This window comes from Myotis brandtii, unplaced genomic scaffold, assembly GCF_000412655.1.
Source record: "Myotis brandtii unplaced genomic scaffold, ASM41265v1 scaffold133, whole genome shotgun sequence".
NCBI lineage: Eukaryota > Metazoa > Chordata > Mammalia > Chiroptera > Vespertilionidae > Myotis > Myotis brandtii.
In genome coordinates, this window is record NW_005354718.1 from 1,771,191 (window position 1) to 1,792,832 (window position 21,642).

The following is a 21,642-nucleotide window of genomic DNA, read 5'->3' on the forward strand; positions in this document are numbered from 1 at the left end:
CCGAAAAGTGTCCGGACACACCCCCTCGGCCTCGGGGAGGGAGGCTGGGGATCCGACTCTGCCCAGATCGCGGAACTCGTAGCTCTGGCCGTCCTGGCGCCTCCGGGGCGCGAAGGAGGCCAGGTGCGTGCGTCCCCGCGACCCAGCGAGCATGGGCTTTGCGGCTGCTCCCGCCTATCCACACGAAACCCTGGCCTCACACGTGCAACACCCACTGCCCTACACGGAGCCGCTCCGCAGGGGGTTGGGGGGCGGGGGCGTAGTAACCTGAGGAAGAGAGGTTTGGAAAAGGACGTGCTAAGATGCTGAAACACATATGCCCAGTGCCTGACCCACCCACAGCCGCTAGCTGCACCCTTAAGCACTTCCAGGAAGAGTTGTCCCTAAGGCCTTAGGAAAGGAAAAGAAAAAAACAAAACTCTTCCTGCTCAAGAAGGAAGGGGCGCCCTAGACAGTTTGGCTCAATGGATAGAGCGTTGGCCTGCGGACTGAAGGGTCCTGGGTTCATTCAGGTCAGGGGCACATACCTCGCTGCAGGCTCCTCCCCAGCCCCAGCCCTGGTTTGGGCGTGTGCAGGAGGCAACCAATCCATGTGTTTCTCTCACACCGGTATTTCTGTCTTTCCCTCTCTCTTCCACTCTCTCTAAAAATCAATGGAAAAATATCCTCGGGTGAGGATATTAAAAAAACAAACAAAAAAACAAAAAGAAAAAGAAGAAAGGGGAGAACACCATTCAGGAGTCAAAAGTCACTCTCCTCTGGGCGCAGTTTCCTGTCTAAGAAGGTGCTGGCTGCCCCGGGGCCCCTTTTTAGCTTCAGAATGATAGGACTGGGTCGCCGGCTGGGCAGCAGGATGCTCCTCTGCCTCTTCTCACTCCCCAGGGCTGTGCCCCATCGGGTAAGCAACTCCCTGGGTGTGAGGGGAACTGGCGTCCACCACAGGACAGGTCCTGGCCGTGCCCAGGGCAGTGGTCTGAGAACTAGTCACTTGCGCAGTTGTTAAATGTGGGCTCCTGGGCCCCTTCCCAGACCTCTCAACACACTCTAAGCCCGGGGCATGGGAATTCAGTGCTCTTCAGGTGATTTTTAAAAATAGGTCAGCTTTATTGCTATATAATACACAAACCACAGAATTCACCAATTTAATGTGTACAATTCAACACTTTTTAGCATATTCAAAACCATCATCCTAATCAATTTTAGAACATCTCCATCACCTTAGCAGTCACTTCTCATCACCGCCCGCCCCCACGCCCCCAGCCCCAGGTAACCACTAATCTACTTTCTGTCCTAATATGTGGTCTTGTATCTGGCGTCTTTCACTTACGTAAGGTTTTCAAGGTTCACCTATATCGCAGTATGCATCAGTGCTCATTCCTTTTTATTGCAAATAAGATTCCATCATATGGATATGCCACATTTTATTTACCCATCAGCAGCTGAAAAACATTTAGGCTGTTTCCACTTTTGATGATTATGAATAATACTGCTACCGACATTGCCGTTCAAGATTTTATGTGGACAGGCTTTCATTTCTCTGCTCTCCAGCTGACTGTGACACACACCAAACATGGTGGTGGGTGGTGCCCAGCACGTAGGTGCCAGCTCAGACACTGCCCAGCTCCTCTTGGAGGTGAGAGAAGCCTCACACTGTCTGGTTGGGTCACTGACTGGCCTCACCTTTTCCAGAGTGTTCTCAGCCCTCAAGGTCGCTCACCAACCCTCCAACCTTTATCTAAGCTGGCTCAGGACCAGCAGGCAGGGAGGAAGGAGCGGCAAGACCGGCTACCTCTACCTGGCAGCCAGCCAAGCATCACGGTGGCTTACCTTGCAGGAGGTGGGTCCCACCATGGTGGGCGACGAGTACTCCGATCCAGAGCTGATGGAGCATTTGGGGGCCTCAAAAAGAGGCGTCCTGGGAAACAACTTGTAAGTAGTTGCATTCGTTCGTATCTTTTCCCCTGGACCCGTCCGTCCCCGTCACACACCACCAAGACGAGGGACAATGCCACTGCCCAACCTCAGACCTCCGTGTGCAGCCTCACAGCCCCCCAGGCCTGCTCTGAGGCTCTCCCACTGCCCTCCCTTCAGAAGGGAGCTCACAGACAAAGTCAAGTCCCAGGACAAAGTCCCAGGACAGAGTCCAGTCCTAGAGATAGGACTATGGACGTGAACTATTCCTTGCTCTGCCCCTATCTCCAAGATGGACCTTATCGTGGCAAAGACAGGCACAGAGAAAAGGTTTCTGTCTTGAAGAGCTGGCTGGTTAACAAAGCTAAGCCCTAAAGCAGGGAGCGGGCAGCCTGGGCCCTACTTGCAGCTCAGCCAGCAGCCTGCGTACTCGGCCACCTCTTTTCTTCACACTAGTTCTGAGCTTGAACACTGAGCGCTGCTTCCTTTTCTGCCCCTCCCCATTCATGCCCCATAGGCAGGGGGAACCTGCGCCACAGGCGGGACTCCTTAGAAGGGTCCCCAGAATGAGCCCCATTCAAAGGGGGCAGCAAAGGGGAGGCGAGCTGGTGTCAGCCCCTTGGGTCAGGGTGGGAGGGCGGAAGCCAACCCCATCCATTTGCCATGAGCATTGATCTGGAGATGCCCAGCTTGGAGCTCGTGCCCTTTACCTATGTGATGGCCCTTTAGAATCAGTTCACCCTGAAAGCGCATTCTCTGTGCTAGGGAGAGGCACCCAGAGTCAGGAACTATTGGGGGTCAAGCCATGGCCCCAGGACTGTAGGACAGGCTAGGCAGGAGGAGGGGCAGGAGGCTAGGTGAGGACCCTGGGGAGCAGCCATTCTTCCTGAACAGTGCAGCAGCCTAGGGCACGTGGGGCTGTCAGCCCAGTCTCATGACATTGGGAAAGCCACTTAAGCCCTCTGTTTTCTCATTTACACAATGGAAACAATAATGGTGCCTTCCTCAGGTTGTTGGGAGGAATAAAGGAGCTAATGGTCAGCAGGGGAGGGTCAGGGAACGTGCACCTAGCCTGGCACCTGGAAGACACCCCCAGTCTCAGTCACTGTCACAGGCATTCCCGACCAGGTGTGGCCTTCAGCAGGTACTAGCTTTGTAGGGGTCGCTTGCACGGTGACCCCCTCACGCTGCCCCTCTCCATCTGTTCGCAGCTACGAGTACTACGTCAGTGACCCTCCTCGAATAGTCCTGGACAAGCTGGAACGCAGGGGCTTCCGTGTGCTGAGCATGACAGGGGTGGGCCAGACGCTGGTGTGGTGCCTGCACAAGGAGTGACCCTCACTGTGAGGTGCGGACAGGGCACCCCTTCTCTGAGTGGTTGCCTATGGGTCCCGATCCCAAGCCCCGCCTCACTCACTCCCCTGCCCCTCTTCCCAAATTGTCATTTCCCTTGGACCAGCACCACTGGGCAGTGAATGGCCTCTGAAACCTGCTCCCAGCTGCCCCTCCACCTTCCAGCTGGTGAGGGTTCCGGAGGAGTCCATGTTCATGGGCAGGCTGAGGGGCTGGCAAGAGCCAGGCTGCCTTTGTCAGGAGCACTGGCCCTGGGACTGGGGGGTGGGTCCTGTGCAGCTAGTCTAAGCCAATAAAGGGCTGTGATGATTGGTTGATTCTAAGCTCTGTGCGTGCAGGGACTCTCAGCAAGTGGAGCACCTCCCTGGGGTCTGTCCACTGCCAAGCGGGAGAGCCAGCCTGGGCGGAGCCTCTGAGGCAGAGCCCAGGACCCAGGGCCACACTGGACAGGCCAGCTTCCTACGCCTATATATGCAACAGAGGTAGACTTAAAAAAAAAGTTTATTAGTGAAAGGGGCTGGGGGTGGTGGGCTGGATGCTACGTCAGCTGCCCCACCTGGTCCTCCTGCTGCATCTGGGCGATCAGCTGCTGCCGCTCAGCTGCTTGGCGCAGGCGCATCATGACGAGGCTTTCGTAGTCCCTCTCGGACACCACTGAGCCCTGGGGGACAGAGGAGGGAGAGGGAGGGCAGGGCCTGGGCAGAGCTAGTCAAGAGTCGAGAAGAACGGTGCCCAGGAGGAGAAGGACCGGGGAGCACCTGCAAGCCCAGTTCATCATGTTCCTTCGGAGCAAGCAGACCCTGGGTCTCCGGACCAGCTTCTCAACCATCCCAACCAGCACCTCCCCGCCCTCTCCAGTCAGCGCTGGCTCAGCTTTCCCTTCGTTTCCTCTCAGCCTCTACCCCAGCTTCTGCTCCTCACAGGTTTCCAAGGAAGGGGAGTTGTCAGAGGTTTAGAAACCCGCTCTGCTCTGCCAGGTGGAGGCGGGAGCACTGCGCCCTCCCAGCTGTCCATCTGCCCTGTGGACCGGCTCCTGCTGAGGTCACAGGAGAAGGAAGCCCTGCCCCAGACACATCCTCAGTCCACCTCAGCCTAAAAGAGAGAAACAAGCATGAAGCTGGCCTGCCTCCTAAAAACACACACCAGGGCTCCTGGAGGGCAGGGCCTGGAGCTCTTTCTCGTATGATCTTGCCAGCAGAGTGCGGGGATGAAAGACTGCTATATTTTGATAATCAAAAGGATAATAAACAACCACCTCAATGGGCCAAGGCTGTGGGGTGGAGAGGCGGCTCCAGTGCCAGGAGCCGAGCTGCCAGCCCCACGCCCTGATAAGGTCTGCAGTGGGAATTAAATCACTTCCTCCTTCGGGGCAGCTGAACCGCATGAAGTGTGAGGCCCACCTGAGTTGGCACAGAAGCAAGGCCAGGGTGCGGCAGGCAAAGGTGCGGCGCCCTGTTCTGTGGTATGCCAACCTGCTGCACGCTCATGGAGTAAGTCAGGGGGCAAGTTTGGTGGTCAGTGACCCAGGGAATAAGAAGGAAGTGGCTGGGGTTAAGATGCCAGACCCTGGCCAACGGGTTTGTAGTGGGGGTGGGGGTGGGGGTACGGAACAAGGAAGTGTTATTCAGCCCAGATCCCCCTGCGCCTCCCCCAGCCCCACGCCTCTCTTCCTCTCTCCTGGGCTGCAGAAGCTCTGAGCAGAGTTGCCCTCCCAGCCAGGCCCACTTATCTCAGCTTGGCCAGAGCTCTGCCAACAATCCAGGGCAGTCTCATGTGACCCAGCCCCCCCCACAGAGGAGGGGCCTCAGGTGAGGCCCAGGCAGCCCAGGAAGGACTGGAGCACAAGGTGGAAGGCAGAGGACCTGCCCCTCAGCTGCTCTCTCCTGCCCTGAGGCCGCCTGGTAAACCGATGAAGGATGAGGAAATAGAGCAGCTAGACTGGGTGTCAGGCCAAAGGGAGGGCAATTCTCCCCTCCCCAAGGAAGTACTGCTCTGCTGAGAAAACTCGTCACCCTGGCATGCCCCGAGCCCAGCCCTGGAAGCAGCCAGCCCTTTATTGGCATGGGGCTGCTCCCTGTTAACACACCCTCTGCCTCCTTCCCCCATACCTGTGGGCTCTAATGAGCGCCTGTCGGCAGGCCCTGGGCTGAGTCACCCACACTAGCAACAGGTCTCTTCTTCCTCCACAATCGCGCCCCACGCCTGCATTCAGTTAACCAGCACCTGCCCGGGCGCCTCTCCCCCAGACACACTGGGGGCCGGGGAGCTACGCCTGCTGCTACGGCCCAGGGTGGTGGGGAAAGGAGACGGTGTGCTGACACACAAGGCAGGGCTGCCCGCAGACAAGTCCCCAGAGGAATCTTTGGCTCCCCAGTGGCCCTGGGGTGTTGGCCACGGCTGCCCCAACTCCTGCATGCGGATGCTGCAATTACCTGAGCACGAAACCCGGCTTCCCACCTGACTGAGTCAGCTGAGAACAACAACACACCTCCACGCCACACCGCCACACCAGCACAGCCAGCAGGGCACGCATCAGAGTCGGGGAGCCACGGGGGACAGAGGCAGGGCCACGGCCAGAGGGTGAGCTGGGGCCGTGAGGAGCTGGGGCAGAGGCCGTTCCTATCACCTGAGAAGATTCATCCCTCACCCCCTGGTGCTCCTCTCACTCCGCTCCAGTAAGTGCTGCTTCTTCCTCTTGGGGTTTTTCCACTGCCCTATCAAGTAACCGGGCCACTCCTGTGCCTCTGGACAACTCCCGTGCCAGCAACTCTCGGCCCTCTGCTAGCCTCTTCCTGGGACGTCGTCTCACCCCCAGGTGCTGGCCTGAGGTCTGTGCTGAGCAGAAAGCTGGAGGCCTCTGCGAGGAGCCCACGTGGGCTGTCTCTCATTTCGTGTCGTTCACTGCCCCGGCAGAGACCAAGTGGTCCCTCACCACTGCGGAACTGGACTTCTAAGGTGTGCTGGCTCCCTGTCCCATGGAGACCTGGCGGAAAGGCTCCTTCCGCAATGCCTCCTTCTTCAAGCGGCTGAGCCTGCGGCGGCCTCGAGGACTCCGGCGACAGGGCAGTGTGCTGAGCCAGGCCAGCATGGCTGAGGGGGACCATGAGGAGTACAGCAACAGAGAGGTCGTCCGGGAGCTTCGAGGGAGGCCGGATGGCCGGCGCCTGCCACTGTGGGGGGACGAGCAGCCCCGGACCACCCTTCTGGCCCCACCCAAGCCCCCTCGCCTCTACCGAGAGAGCTCCAGCTGCCCCAACATCCTGGAGGCTTCACCTGCCTACACTGCTGCCTACTCGGCTACCCTGCCCTCGGCGCTCTCCCTGGCAGACGCCCTCCACGAATACTCCGAGGAGGACCTTGTGGACACGCCCCCCTTCCAGAAGACACCTGCTCCGGACCTTAATGATCCCTTCTTCTCCTTCAAAGTGGACCTGGGGATTTCACTTCTTGAGGAAGTTCTACAGATGCTGAGGGAGCAATTTCCCAGTGAGCCCGGCTTCTGAATGGGGTGAGGGTGGGCAGAGGTGTGGTAACTGGAAGAGACGAAAGCCTGGGGACCCAGGACAGGAAGGTAGAGTTGTGGATTAAGAAAAGGTGCGGGTGGCAATCCAGGGCCCTGCCTGCCCTCTGGGTCCTCAACAGTCCTCCAGGTCCCCTGAGGGGAGGGACAGAGGTGTGGAGAAGCCGGAAATGTGAGGGGCACTTGCTGTCAAGAGCTCTAAAGGCAGCAGCGAGGCTGGGAAAGGGGCCACAAGGGCAACTCCAGGGACCAGGCAGAGGCCAGCAGAGGGGGTGGGTGGCACAAGGGGCGAGTCAGGGAGTGGAGGACACACAGACTGGACAGATCAGGCCCCGCTGAAGCTACTCTCCACAGCGAGAGGTTACAGGACAGGTCTAGGCAAAAGTGGTCCAAATCAGACCTAAGGGGAAAGTGGGAAGACCTGAGGGAAGAGGGATGGGACAGGCTTGACTCTGTCCAGTGTAGTAGCCACTAGCTACATGTGGCTGTTTACATTTAAATAATTGAAACGAAGTAAAATTAAAAATTTAGTTCTTCAGCTGCACTAGCTGCATTTCAAATGCTCAATCGCCACACATGACCAACGGCTACCACACTGGACAGTGGAGGGTGAACTTTATTAACATCACTGGGGAAAGGCCGGCTGGGTAGTTAATAGGACCACAGTGCCCCGAGACCGTGGCCTTGAGGCAGCAGTGGCACGGGGGAGGGGAGCACAGGGGCCTGCACGGAAGGGAGGGGCTGGCAGAGGAGAAGAGGGAGGCTCAGAACACACATCCTTAGCAGGAGAGGGGGCATGAGAGACTCCAGCTGCCAACACAGCTGCCTGGAGCAGCCCCCGGGGCCTGAGGAAGGTGGGTCCAGGGACTGCCAGCTGAAGGCACAGACACAGCTTGAGGGCGATGTGGGCAGTTCCCAGAACTATTGCTGATGGGAGCCCTTGGGAAATGCAGCAGCAACAGTGGCAGATTTCCCTTCATCCTTCCCCCAAAGAGGACACAGGAGGACCATCCAGGGGACGGACAGGGAACTCGTGGCTGTTACCATGCAGAGGCACAGCTCGTCTCCAGAGTCCTCCACCAGGACGGGAGCTCGGCCTAAACCCTCACCCATGGGGCCTGCCACCCGGGGCCAAGCCCACTGCTTATGGCCACATGCTGTGCTATTGCCCCACACTGTGGCTTGGCCAGAGGACTTGAAACTAGAGCTCAGGTTGGCTGGCCATGTGGTTCTGAGATTCCAGGCGTGAAGAGAGAGGGAAGCTCGACACACACTGCTTCCACCACCCAAACTGTGGCCTCCATCTCCCCTCCTCCTGCGGATGTGCCCAGAGGAGGCTCCTCCCCGGATGCAGGAGACAGTAAATAAAGTTCCATATCACAGCCTGCGCAATGTCATCTGGGGCTGTGAGATGCTGGGACTTCACGGTGAGGGAACGCGCTCTCTAAAGAAGGGTCTTAGGTTGGACAGTTCCTTTTCCTCCTCAGTCCATGGTCTGGGACACCTCCCAGGGCTCCGGTTCTCACGGCCAGGTGGGGGGCAAGTAGGAAAGCAGGGGTGGGGTGACAGCCCAGAGGCCTTGCTGACCCACCGAGGGGCATGCTCCCCTCAGAGGGACTGTGACATCAGTCTGAGGCTCCCACAGACCACAGGCTGTTCCAGAGGAGGAAGAGCTCTTGGCCTAAAAGCTCTCTGTTCCCCCAAAGCGAGGGCAGGTGTGTGTGTGTGTGTGTGCGTGTGCTCTCGTGTGCGTGTATATGCGTGTGTGTGCGTGTGCCCTTAAACAGAAGCCTTAAACATGGAGCTGTGAGGACCAGCAGCTGGTGTGGAGAACACACCAGCTGCAGCCTGCTTCCTCATGAGCCGACCAGGCAGCAAGCGCCCAGTGTCAGCGGGGTCGCGAGTGTTATTTCTGAGGAGGAGACAGCACCTCTTGACAGCAGGTCCTGCCTGTGACAGCTGCAGACACACCTGGAGAATGAGTTGGGGACGGAAGTGGAAGCAGCTGCCCTCGTCCTCTACCCCTTCCTCGCAGCACCGGGTTGTCCAAGAGCCAAACGCTTCACATCAAAACCAGGCAGCCTGCGGGCCAGGGAAACCCCTCTGGGTGACGATGGTCTCCAGCAGGAGCCCGGGATGTGGAGGAAAAATAAGGTCTAAGAATCTTTGTAGGGTGGGCCGCTGGCACCCAGAGAGGAAAAGGGATCAGCATGAAGTCACAGTCACCCTGCTCCGGTTGGCGGACCTGCCAATCTCACTCCATCAGGATGAGCTGCATTTGCGAGCAAAGAACCCTGAGAAGAGCCCAAACAGGAAAGATTCTCCAAACCCTGGGCAGGCCCCTGTGTGAGGCCTGGCTCCTTACCTGTGACAGTCCTGGGTGGCTGGGGCCGTCCTTGCCCTGGGGCCGTCCCTCCAACCAGGAAATCTTCAGAGGATTATCAACCAGGCCCACTTCATTCTGGACAGCCAGCTCCTGCAAAACACAGCCTCCAGTTAGTCCTGTCACTCCGAAAATCAGCTATGGAGTGGCTCTCTCTACCCCCGTGGTTGGCAAACTGCGGCTCGCGAGCCACATGCGACTCTTTGGCCCCTTGAGTGTGGCTCTTCCTAAGCCTTAGGAGTACCCTAATTAAGTTAATAACAATGTACCTACCTATATAGTTTAAGTTTAAAAAATTTGGCTCTCAAAAGAAATTTCAATCGTTGTACTGTTGATATTTGGCTCTGTTGACTAATGAGTTTGCCAACCACTGCTCTATCCCCACAGAAAGTACCAGAACCAGCAAACTCACCCTCCAAGCAAGACTGAGCAACCTTCCCATGATGGTGTGCCGAGTGGGGTAGTTGGAGAACGGGGAAAGGCAGGGTGGGGCCCCAAACTGGAGGCGCGCCAGTTCCCATGGCAGAGTGGAGGGGTGGAGCCAGCAGCAGGAAATGCCGTTGGTCCACGCTGTCCTTTACCCCAGAGCATTCTCCCGCCCATCCCTTCCTTCACTGTGCCTGTACTGCTCCCGGATTCCAGAGTCAGGAGTCAAGCACCTGGGGGTTTGGAGCGGGGGCAGGGGGGGGGGGAAGGCTTTGGCTCTGAGCTGACCCAGAGATTTACTGGGAGTGTGGATACCTAACCACAGGGCTCCCCCAGGATTGAGTCCCTCCCTGGAATGGCAGGGCCTCACGCAGCACTCACCGCTGCCTTGATGGTCGCAAACTCCACCACGGCGGTGCCTGCCTTCTTGCTGGAAAGTACCAGGTTGAGCACCTCTCCATACTGTGGGGACAGGAAGGCCGCTCAGGCAGAGGCAAGCCTGGCTGCCCAGAGGCCCCGGGCGTGTTCCGCTGGGGACAGCGTCTTGTTCCCAGTTCCCAGAAGGGAGAGCAGAGACAGAAGGAAAGGATTTTCCCAGGAATACAGGAGAGAAAGGAGAGTTGGACAAAGGCTGGGACTTGGACTGGCAGAGTGACAAAGCTGCCTCGATGACTGAAGATGGTGAAGGGGCAAGGCTTTTGTGCCAGATGCCCACCTCCTCTCTGCCCACACACTCAGCCAAGCCCTCTGCTTCTCAGGATGACGGGCAGGGAGGGTGAGACAGGCTGGAGGGGAGAGGAGGGCTGTGGCCTGGAAGAAGCTAAGCTGCCCTTAGGTCCATGACAGAGAGAGAGGCAGGGAGGGCGGTTTAGGCATGGAGAGCCTGGCGTTTGGACGGAGATGATGGGAAAGAGGGAAGTCAGCAGGGCACACCTTTTGAAGAAGCTGCAGGAGGACATCTCTGGAGTAGCCGCCTTTTGAACCGTCCTCTCTGCACTTCCATTTTAGCTGGAAAGACAGCAGCGGGCATCACCAGTGAATACCAGCCTTCGCCTGAACAACCCCAGACCCCACACCTGAGCTTTACGGTCTGAACAGACGCCCTCCACTAGCAATCTAGGGAGAACCCTCCAAAATGTGTCCCCCTTGAGAACGGACAAGCAGGGCGGCCTGCTCCCTGCAGCCATGTCCCCAGCCTGTGGGAGGCTCTCTTCGAGGGCCTCTGGGGAGTGCTGCCTGCAACAGTCAGGGCGAAGAGCAGCCTCCATGGCGAGCTCTACGGGGCTGTCCTCCCCGGGCAGTGGGAAAGTGGAAGGCTGTGCAGAGTGGTGCTGGCTCCCCGAGATCCAGTGTCCCCACCAGAACCCTTGAGCCACAGAAAGTACCTGTTCTTGCTGAGAGGAGGTAGCGTGAGGTGACCCATGGATCCCCTCAGGGCTCACCTTTAGCTTGGGAGTTCCTTTGCCTTCAGGATTTTCTGTCTTTCCTAGAAAATTTGGGGAAATGAGAAAGTAGAGTATGAAGGAGAGAGAAGTTCTCCCAAAGGAGATGCAGCCCAGGCCCAGAAGGACCTAGAAAAGGTCACTCTGACCAAGGGCAACAGCTGCCCCTGCTCGGGAGCCCCTGAAGCTACTACCCCAGGGGGGTCTGCCCGCTGCCTGCTGAAGGGCACGGTGAGCACTCTGCCAGTGCAGGGCTGTGAACACCTGGGGGCAGGATGCAGGGGTACAGACCACACAGTTCTACTAAAACTAGAGCTTCTCTCCCGGTTACCTGCTCCAAAATAGAGCCAGCCCTACTTGGGACTAAGGTATATCAGGCCAGGAGACCTAGGGCAGAGTGAAAAGCAAACAGGCCAGAGAATGGGTAGGAAAAAGGGACAGGGGGCATATGTCCATGTGGGGTGCCCCTGGGATTGCAGTAGGTGAAAGTCTCCACAGAGAGCTGCCTCAGAGCGGGAGGCGGGTGAGGGTGATGGACTCTCACCTCTCAACCTCTGCTCCCGTTCCTGGCGTATCTGCTCCTGCATCAGCCTCTGCTGTTTTTCCAGCTGGCGGGAACCTTCTTCTCGCAGGCGTTCGATCTGCAGAGCAGGGGGTTGGGAGGTGACAATTCTGTGCAGATCCCATTCCAGGTTGGCTCCCTCTGTAAAGGCCCCTGGGAGGCTCCACCTGTAAGCTAGGGCTCAGCAACCTGCAGGGGACAGGTTGCCCAGATCCCACAGAAGAAGGGGGGAAGGGCATGACCTCCCGCCACCACACCCAGCTAGGTCCGCCTTCCCCCAACTCCTGCAGACGGCCTCAGGCCCTCAGGCCCAGTCGCTCACCTCCTGCTCTAGTGTCCTGGTGCTCCCGCTCTCCTCCTCCTCCTCGTCCTGGGCCTGGGCCTGAGCCTGCCGCTCCCGGGCCTCCAGGTCTAGGCACAAGGGTTGAATGACCCAATGGCTGGTCTAAGCAGTTTTTCCCCGGCCTCAGCTCCCCCAGCTCTGGCTGCTTCCCCAGCCTCACACACTGTACGGATGAAACCGTACAGTGACTCTGCCCCCTCCCTCCATGCCCATGTGCTCCCAAGTTTATTTCCATTGAGAAAAAGTCACAGCACAGAAGTACAGGCTCCTGATGAGTGGCCGGGGTCTGGAAGAGTGAAACCAGCTCGTACTGACCGAGCTGGCCGTCTGACCAGCGAACAGGGCGTGGGCAGGTGCTCATGTTGGCCACCCAGGCCATGTGCAGGGATGCCAGTGGGAGGAGCCGTTGGCCCCTGTCCCTGTGGTTGGCACCACAGCCTGACTGTGCTCTTGCCTTGGCTTTGATGCATCTCCCACCAAGGAGCTCAGGTTGTCACTGTCTCCTTCACCTCCCCTTCGACTCACATTTACCAAGCCTCACGCGACCTGGCCACCGCAGCTCCCACAGGGGTGGCAGATTCTGTGAGGACAACACCCGGGCTCAGAGCCCTTCCCGCCTTCCGGGGGAAAACTGCTTGTGGCCTGTTCCAGGCGAAATGCTGTGAGAGACTCTTCTCTCGGGCTCGGGACTCAGTGCTTTCTTTCCCGTGCACTTTACTTACCTTCAATCTCCAGAATTTTTGTTTGTTTTTGATAGAGAGATGGATGTACAGGGATGGCATATGTACATATTAAATATATGGGTATCAAATAGGCAACAAGATGGAGGGAAAATCGAGTGAAGAATGTATGGACCAATCTAATTGGGGTGATGAAATTGATTTACAGTCATAATCACACCATTTGGTAAATTTACTAAAAATCATTGAATTGTACACAGGAAATGGGTGGATATTATAATATGAAAAATATACCTCAATAAAGCCGTTTAAAAAAAAATGCCTGGACCCCTTTGGATCCTTCTGAGGGGACTTCGCAGAGTGAAAGCTCTGTGCAGAAATGAGGCTGGGAGGAGTAAAAGGCCCTGGATGGCAAGGTGAACAAGAACGGATCTACGTGGACTGTGGGTTTAAAGCACAGCAACAGCCAGTTCTCATCTTTGTGGTGCCTTAGCTTCTTTGTCTACAAAAAATGGGTTTAGTAATACCCACCTCCTTTGAGCACTGTGACAGTTAAAAGAGACAATAAGACGTCTGCCACAGTGCCTGGCTGAGAGTGAATCTAGTCACTGCTGTTATTCTGAGTGTCCTTTAGATCCACCCGAGGACAGGGTTCTTCCCAGAGCCGGGCCAAGGGGCTCTGAGTTGCCGGAACTGAATGAGCTCCAGGAAGAAAGGTGAGGTTGCTGCATGAAAACGGCCCAGGGAAACTGCAGGCCACCCCGCACCACCATCTCACCTACCAAGCTTCACTTTCTTCCTTCTCTCATCTAGTTTCTGGGTCCTCTCTGCTGCCTGCTTCTTGGCTTTCCTGATCTTGTCATACGCGGCCTGGCAGGAGAAAGGAACACCGAGGAGCAGTCAGTCAGGGAACAAGCAGAGGGCCCAGCCACCTTCCCAGCCCGCCGCCTCACCCCAGAGCCCTGGGGAGGGTCGCTAGGCTGGGGCAGCTGGGACTGTGCTCATGGCAGGTACAGAGGACCGAGGCTGAAGTGCCACGGTGGTCTCTAACCATGAAGACAATTCAGACAGAGGAGGATGTCTTACCCTGGCGGCAGCGTCAGTCAGTACCTCCAAGGCCTGAGAAAGCTGGTGGAAGAGTTCAGCTAAACACAAAGATCAAACAACAGAGAGGAGAAAAATTAAATTAGACTTGGTGATGTTGTGCTCCCTCAGAAAAGCACCTCAAAGAAGCCACAGGCTGGCAGAAAAGCTGACAGCAGATGACAGACCAGCAAGGAAGGGTGCGTACATCAGCAATGGACCCGACACCCCTAACACGAGAAGCCGGCTGTGCGCCAGCATTCCACCGCACTCCCCCGGAGCACCGGTGGGAGACACCCCTGCCCAGGTGGCCTTGCCTTCTTCTCCCCACTCCCAGGAGAGACTCACCTGCTCTGGGATTATCCGGATTTTTGTCTGGATGGCAGGAGAGGGCCTTCTGCCTATATGCCTTCTTCACCTGGAAGAGTCAGAACACATGACCATTCACTCCTTCTCACCCACGGCTCAGGAAAACTTTGTTAAAGCGATAAGGGAAAGCCCTGTAAGAGAGGCTGCTGGCTCCCACACGGAGACAGTAACTCACAGCCACCGAGGAGATCTGCAGTGGAGGAGGCAAAGGCCATGAGGGAGCCCAGGCCCTCCTGAAGCAGAGGGGCGGGGCTTCCTTCCCACCCAGCCCCGATCCCATCCCTCCGGATGCCAAGGCTCCTGGCAGGGCAGGTCCTCTGCAGCCCCCTGGAAACAGGCATCTCACACACCCAATGGGCATGAGAACTGGGGCAACCGTTCTGGAGGGAGATTTTGCCATCAAAATTTAAGATATACTTTCCCTTTGACCCACTCCTAGGAATTTGGACTTGTAGAGGTATGCTAACATAAACATACAAGCATGCCCACTGCACCACTATTTATATTAGCCCCCAACTGGAACCAACCAAAACCTCCATCAACAAAGAGAGCCATTTAAAAACCTATGATAGAAACTAGTTGAAATCAGCTATTGAGTGTAATGTGGCAGTTGAAGCTCTATGCTACTCTTTTGTTTCCCTCCCCCATGAGGCTTTTATAAAGGTCATCTGGTTTGAGTTCAGTCCAATTTAAACTGATAGTCCATTACACTGATGGATCTTTCAGCAGAAAAAATCTGGTCACCAATTCATGTGGTGACAGACTTGACTGTTGAATTCAGGACAGTAAGTTCTTAGGCTTTGGCTGGCTCTAGCTTTATGTATAAGATGGATATAGACTGTATCTCTGTGATACCCAGAAAGGTCACATTTTTATTGCCTGAGAGACCTTTTGCTGGCACTGAATACTGTAAATCTAAGAGAAACAAGGAGTATATATCTGTTCCAGTGACCACCCCAAAATTCTGAAGCACCAAAGATAAGCTAAAATAAAACATCAAAATTCTTAAGAAAAAAATAAAATAAAATAAACTATGATAGATGGGAGCCTATATGTGCTGACTAGAAAGATCTTCAAGCCCTTATCTCAAGGGGGGGGGGGGGAGCCCTGGCCAGGTAGCTCCGTCAGTTGGAGCGTCGTCCTGTACACCAAAAGGTTGTGGGTTTGATTCCAGTCAGGGCACATACCTGGGTTGTGAGTTTGATCCCTAGAGCAGGTGCACATGGGAGACAACCGATTGATGCTTCTCTCTCATATCGATGTTTCTCCCTCTCTCTCCCCCTTCCTCTCTTTCTGAAAATCAATGAGAATATGTCCTTCGATAAGGATTAACAAGAAAAAAAAAGATTCTGTAACTATATGTGGTAATCATTTCATGATACTATATACAAATATCGAATCATTGTGCTGTATACCTGAAATACAATGTTATATGTCAATTATACCTCAATTTAAAAAAAGAAAGATCTTCAAGATAAGGTGTGTGAAAAAAAGGCTTAGAACAGTTATACAATATGATCACTTTGGGGTTTAAAATAAACAATCAAAAAAATGAAATAAAAATAGTTCCAGATACTCTGGCATGTGCATAGCTTTTGTTTTCTTTTTTCCTCAAAGCAATCATAAGAACCATAAGAGCTGTTTCCTTTGGAGAGAAGCTGAAGATGGAGAGGAAGGAAACATTTACATCTCATTTTATGCCATTCTGTAGTTCAAATTTTCAAACCTTAAACAAGTCTTATTTTACTATCATTTTTCATTGTCAACAGAGGTTATCTTGGTGGGGAGGTTATGGCCCATTTTTAGTTTTTATCTCCGCATATCTCTGATTTGAAAAGAAGAAAAGTAGTATTTTTTCTACTTTTAGTAAAAGTAAACAGCTGCCAAGGTTCTCTTTCATCTATTACCCACTCGGTTGTTTTAAGGGAAGGCAGAGCACAAAGTCCCAGATTCTGCCCTCTGCTTCCTGAGGGCTTGCCCACTTCTGCCTACATACCTTACCTGCGGCTCAAACCTCCTGGGAGGAGGAGCCTCTGGACCTAGCACTTCCACATCTCAGAGGGAACCAATAAATACTTCTACCCTAAGTGTGCTAAATGAGGACCTTCAGGCAAGTTGCCAGAGGCCCTAGGGGAGGGCCTGTAGACAGTGCCTCATTCCACTCCCACATCTACTGCTAAGAAAGGCTGCAGCTGCCTAGACCTCTGGGCTGTGCTGCCCCCTGGTGGGCCATTGCCAGCACCACACCTTCACCTGCCAGGGTAACCTGGCCCATCTGATCTGGCTCTCCTGGCTGAGCAGGAGGCAGGAGGAACCACTCAGGACAGGTTGTGAGCATCAAAGGTATAGACATGCCTCCCTGCCCTCCCACCTTCCCAACTGCACCCTATGCTCACCTGGCCCACTTGTTCACCTCTCCACCCCAACAGAGGTCTTCACCATTAACCCCGAGAGTGCCGGGGAGCGCAATCGCACTCCTTTTGCCTTTCGCCAAAAGTGCTGGGAGCGCTATCACTCCTCCTGCAGTGTCACTATTAGATGCTAGTAGTTCACTCTTTAGTGGGAAAAAAAAATTTAAAAACCTTAACTCAAAATGCCTTGGCAATTTTAGCATAGTTCCTAGGGTATTGGTCGGCACTCAAAGGGTTAAACAACAACAACAAAATCTAGCTGTTTTCACTACCAAAAAAACAAAAAGTAATTCTAAGGGAATGGGCCCTAGCCGGGTAGCTCAGTTGGTTAAAGTGTCATTCCTATATGCAAAGATTTTGGGTTCAATCCCCAGATAGGGCACATACAAGAATCAAGCAATGAATGCATAAGTGGAACAACAAATCAATATTTCTCTTTCTCTCTCTTTTCCTTCCTGCCCGCCCACCCCCACCATCAACTAAAAAAAAGGCTGAGCATTGTCCCATGCGTGCGCGCGCACACACACACACACATAACGGAATGGGAGGTGCTAGTTTTATATATAGTCTTACATTTGAAATGTCATCTTTATTCTTTAGCCATCAATACCCCACTTTCATCAAATGGTTAGATCATCCATCCAGACAGAAAAATCAGCAAGGAAACATTGGCCTTAAACAACACATTAGATCAGATGGACTTAACGGACATATATGGAACATTTTACCCAAAGCAACAGAGTACATGTTCTTCTCAAGCACAGGACAAATCATATGTTAGGCCACAAAAGAATCCTTAATAAATTTAAGAAAACTGAAATCATAACCATCTTTTCCAACCACAATGGTATGAAACTAGATATCAATTACAAGAAGAAAACAAAAATTCACAAATATGTGAAGATTAAACAAAATGATACTGAACATGGGTCAAAGCAGAAATCGAGAGAGAAGAAAAAAAATACCTTGAGAAAAACGAAAATAGACACACAACATACCAAAACTTATGGGATGCAGCAAAAGCAGTTATAAGAGGGAAGTTCATAGCAATAAATTCCTACATTAAGAAACAAGAAAGCTCTCAAACAAACAACTTAACTTTAATCTCACGAAACTAGAAATAGAAAAATAAATGAAGGCCAAAGTTAGTAAAAGTAAGGAAATAATACAGATTAGAGTGGAAATAAATGATGGAAAGACTAAAGGACAATAGAAAAGATCACTGAAACTAAAAGCTGGTTTTCTGAAAAGATAAACAAAATAGACAAATCTTTAGTTAGATTCACCAAGGGAAAAAAGAGAGGAGTCAAATAAATAAAATCAGAAATAAAAGAAGAGATGCTACAACTGATATCACTGATGTCTGTTGACTTCAACAATACATTAAAAAGATGAAACACCATGATCAAATGGGATTTATTGCAGGGATGCAAGGGTGGTTCAACATTTGCAAATCAATTAATGTGACACATCACATTAAGAAAATAAAGGGTAAAAATCATATGATCATCTCAACAGATGCAGAAAAGCATTTGACAAAATATCCATTTATGATTTTAAAAAAAACTTTCAACAGAGTGGGAATAAACAGAATGTACCTCAACATAATAAAGGCCATATATGACAAGTCCACAGTTACCATATGTTATGGTGAAAACTGAAAGCTTTTCCTCTAAGATGATGAACAAGAAAAGGATGCTCACTCTTACCATTTTTTTAGGCTATGTTATTTTTTGTATTGAATTTATAGGGGTTACATTGGTTAATAAAATTATATAAGTTTAAGGTGTAAAATTCTATAATACATCATCTATATATTGTATTGTGTGTTCACCACCTCAAGTTATGTCTCTTTTCATCACCATTTATCCCCTTTATCTTCTCCTGACTCCCTTATTCTCACCACTTTTATTCAATACTAGTGTCCCAGTGCACAGATTTGTGCACATTGAAAGGAAATTAATTAGAAGAAATATTTTAATATCGCTATTTGCCCTTTCTCTATAATAGAAGTGTCAACCAAATTCATGATCGACAATGACAGATGGAAACACATGTGTGCGATTGGCACCAATGAGAGCTTTATATGTATTGTGCATGTGCGAGTCAATGTTCATTTTCAAATTGCCAGTGCACGTCATATGTACCGGCTAATCAGTCGATCAGATGGTCGGATGAATGGACAGACAGACGGTTGGTTGGATGGATGGTTGGTCACTTAGCCTTTTATATATATAGATTCCACTTTTTAAATAGATCATTGGGGAAAGGTCAGTGAGATTTTTGTCTAATAACCAAATACACTTTTGGGATAGTGACAATCAAAACAAGGCTGCTTTGACCACAGAAGTTGTGGAAGCAGCCTACTGGGACAAGTACAGAGGAAGAGGTATGAGATTATATCAGAATGAGAAATGAAGAAAGCTGCTCTCTTTTTGGAATAGCAAATCTACAGGACATCCATACACTTGTAGGGACTTGACATTGTGTGGAGAGCTGTGCAAGAGACACCTGCAGAGTTAAAGAAACTACAGGGTGTAAGTTCCTGGGTTAAGGAACTTAGTGCCTTCTCTGTCAGAAGGGGCAATCAGGCAAGCAGGTGAGTGGTTAGGGGCGATCATGTAAGCAGGTGAGTGGTTAGGGGCAATGAGGCAGGCAGGCAGGCAGAGTGGTTAGGGGCACTCAGGCAGGCAGAAGTGGTTAGAGACAATGAGGCAGGCAGGCAAGTGAGTGGTTAGGGGCAATCAGGCAGGCAGGCGAGCAGTTAGGTGCAATCAGGCAGACAGGTGAGCAGGATCGGGCCTAAACTGGCAGTTGGACATCCCCTGAGGGGTCCTGGATTGCAAGAGGGTGCAGGCTGGGCTGTGGGACCCCGCCCCCCCCATACACGAATTTCATGCACTAGCCCTCTGGTATATAGATAAACTTGCTAAATCAGACCTGCTTCTGACTTAATTAAACTTTTTCCAGCCCAGTGAAGCATCCCAACTTCTCTTTCAGGTAATTGTCAGCAACACAGCAGTAAATATCAACACGAAGCAGATTATTATTGTAGATCATGCAGGGAGAACAAAGGGTAAAATATTTAACTGTAGCAGTGTTTAACTATATTCTGTGAAGTGGGGTCAAGTTTCTAAACTTTCTAAATCTCTGTTGTCTTGCTAATGAAAAGAAAATAGGATTATACCAAGTTTCCAATGTACCTACTCCAGGACTTCTGTGAGGATCAAATGAGATGAGGCACGTGAAAATGCTTCACAAACATTTGGTTGAACTGTAAAATGTTTGCACCTGGCTATAAAACAAGTCATGTTCCTGGACTGCAGAAACTCCAAGGAGGCAAGTCGCTAGGGAGAGGAAGCCGGGCATTGCTACATGATGTCATTACCCGGTGCCCACAGTGACCATTTCCAGGTGGGGCTGGGCTGTGGGCCACATTTTGCGCTATGAGGTCTTGGCAATTTTGGCTGCGATTTGGTGGAGTGTCACTCTGGGGTGGTGGCTGGGCCTGTGTCCCACTTGGGGGAAGCTGAGTGTTGGTTTGTCAGTGCCAGGTCCGTGTTGCCGTTTCTTTTTAAATGGCCAGTGTGCATCATGGCAGATCCTGCATTGAGCATCTGCCCCCTGGTGGTCAGTGTACGTCATAGCTACCGGTCAGAGGAAAGGACGGACACTTAGCCTTTTATTTATATAGATAGTATTGGAAGTTCTAGCCAGAGCAATTAGGCAACAACAACAACAAAAAAAAGAAAGACATCCAAATCAGAAAGAAAGTAAATTTGTCACTATTTGCAGATGACATATACAGTAGGTCCTCGGGTCACTTCGGAGATCCGTTCCTATGGCGCGACATAACGTGTAAGTCGGAACCCACCTACATAAGCACCTATATCACTCACATGGAGCACATACACAGCAGTAATGAAGTGAAACAGTAAAAAAAAATTTAAAAGAAAGATAACAATTTCTGACCTTTACTTGTGGTAAATAAATAATAAAAAACATAAAGCACATATGTACATACGTCGAAATGACGGAACTTTTTTTTTTAATAAATAAATGGGAGATGGTGACGTAACCACGAAACGACGTACGTCGAGTCCAACGTAACCCGAGGACTGTCTGTATATATCTGAAAAAAAAAAGTTGAAAACACTAACTCAAAAAGATATATACACCCCTATGTTCACTGCAGCATTATTTATAATAGCCAAGACACAGAAGTAACCTAAGTGTCCACTGATGGATGAATGAATAAAGAAAATGTGGTATATACATACAATGGAATATTATTCAGCCATAAAAAAGATTAAAATCTTACCGTATGTGATAACATAGATGGAGCTTGAGGGCATTATGCTAAGTGAAATAAGTCAGACAGAAAAGGACAAATACATATGATTTCACATATATATGAAATTAAAAAACATAACAAAAAACAACCCAAACTCATAGATACACAGAACAGACTGGCGGTCACCAGGGGTGGTGGGTCAGGGGTGGGCAAAATAGGTGAAGGGGATCAAAAGGTAGAAAACTTCAGTTATAAAATAAATAAGTCCTAGGGATATAATATATAGCACAGTGACTAGAGTTAAAAATACTATGCTGCAGCCCTATCTGGTTTGGCTCAGTGGCTAGAGCATTGACCTGTGGGCTGAAGGGTCCTGGGTTCAATTCTGGTCAAGGGCACGTACTTCGGTTGCAAGCTCCCGGTCCTGGGAGCGGGGGGAGGCATGCAGGAGGCAACCAATCGATGTGTCTCTCTAACATCGGTGCTTGTCTCTCCCTTCCACTCTCTCTTAAAATCAATGGAAAAAAATATCCTAGAGTGAGGATTTAAAAAAAAAATACTATACTGTATATTTGAAAGTTGCTAAGAAAATAGATCTTAAAAGTTCTCATCCCAAGGGAAAAAAAATTTAACTGTTCGTGATGAATGTTAACTAGACTTATTACGACGATCGTTTTGCAGTATATACATATGTCAAATCATGCTGTGCACCTAAAACCAATATAATAGTATATGTCAATTATCTACACTAATAAAAGAGAAACATGGTAATTGGCGTACGACCGCTACCCTTCCCACTGGCTAATCAGGGAGATATGTAAATTAACTGTCAGCCAAGATGGCGGCCGGCAGCCAGGCAGCTTAA

At 51.7% G+C, this 21,642-nt stretch overlaps 3 protein-coding genes and 1 long non-coding RNA gene across 6 annotated transcripts in view; 3 read left to right on the forward strand and 1 right to left on the reverse strand.

Annotated features, from left to right (window-relative positions):
• Positions 1-812: 812 nt before the first annotated feature.
• GCHFR (GTP cyclohydrolase I feedback regulator) lies at positions 813-3,587 on the forward strand. The gene is made up of 2 exons (XM_014534794.1): positions 813-1,929; positions 3,123-3,587. Exons 1-2 carry the CDS (start codon positions 1,571-1,573, stop codon positions 3,244-3,246), a joined length of 483 nt encoding a protein of 160 aa, XP_014390280.1. The 5' UTR covers positions 813-1,570; the 3' UTR covers positions 3,247-3,587.
• Positions 3,588-3,747: 160 nt separating this feature from the next.
• Positions 3,748-21,642, reverse strand: part of DNAJC17 (DnaJ (Hsp40) homolog, subfamily C, member 17) — a 40,468-nt gene continuing 22,573 nt past the window's right edge. Inside the window, exons 2-11 of one of the 3 annotated variants that reach the window (XM_005860252.2) lie at positions 14,052-14,121; positions 13,707-13,765; positions 13,403-13,490; positions 11,920-12,008; positions 11,580-11,676; positions 11,036-11,079; positions 10,527-10,601; positions 9,975-10,055; positions 9,150-9,260; positions 3,748-3,925 (exon numbers count right to left, since the gene is read on the reverse strand). In XM_005860252.2, the coding sequence (XP_005860314.1) occupies positions 3,803-3,925; positions 9,150-9,260; positions 9,975-10,055; positions 10,527-10,601; positions 11,036-11,079; positions 11,580-11,676; positions 11,920-12,008; positions 13,403-13,490; positions 13,707-13,765; positions 14,052-14,121 (837 nt within the window). In that variant the 3' untranslated portion in view covers positions 3,748-3,802. Of the gene's footprint in view, positions 3,926-4,270; positions 4,357-7,415; positions 8,867-9,149; positions 9,261-9,974; positions 10,056-10,526; positions 10,602-11,035; positions 11,080-11,579; positions 11,677-11,919; positions 12,009-13,402; positions 13,491-13,706; positions 13,766-14,051; positions 14,122-21,642 lie in introns of those variants that run through there. The other 2 variants (XM_014534791.1, XM_014534792.1) reach the window with 2 other exon arrangements.
• Positions 4,349-11,029, forward strand: LOC106725060. The gene is made up of 3 exons (XR_001360930.1): positions 4,349-5,939; positions 9,555-9,613; positions 10,602-11,029. It is a non-coding gene; the product is annotated as an uncharacterized LOC106725060 (long non-coding RNA).
• On the forward strand, positions 5,934-8,166 carry LOC102257357 (chromosome unknown open reading frame, human C15orf62). Its single transcript, XM_005860253.2, has one exon. The coding sequence runs from the start codon at positions 6,240-6,242 to the stop codon at positions 6,765-6,767; it is 528 nt and encodes a 175-aa protein (XP_005860315.1). The 5' UTR covers positions 5,934-6,239; the 3' UTR covers positions 6,768-8,166.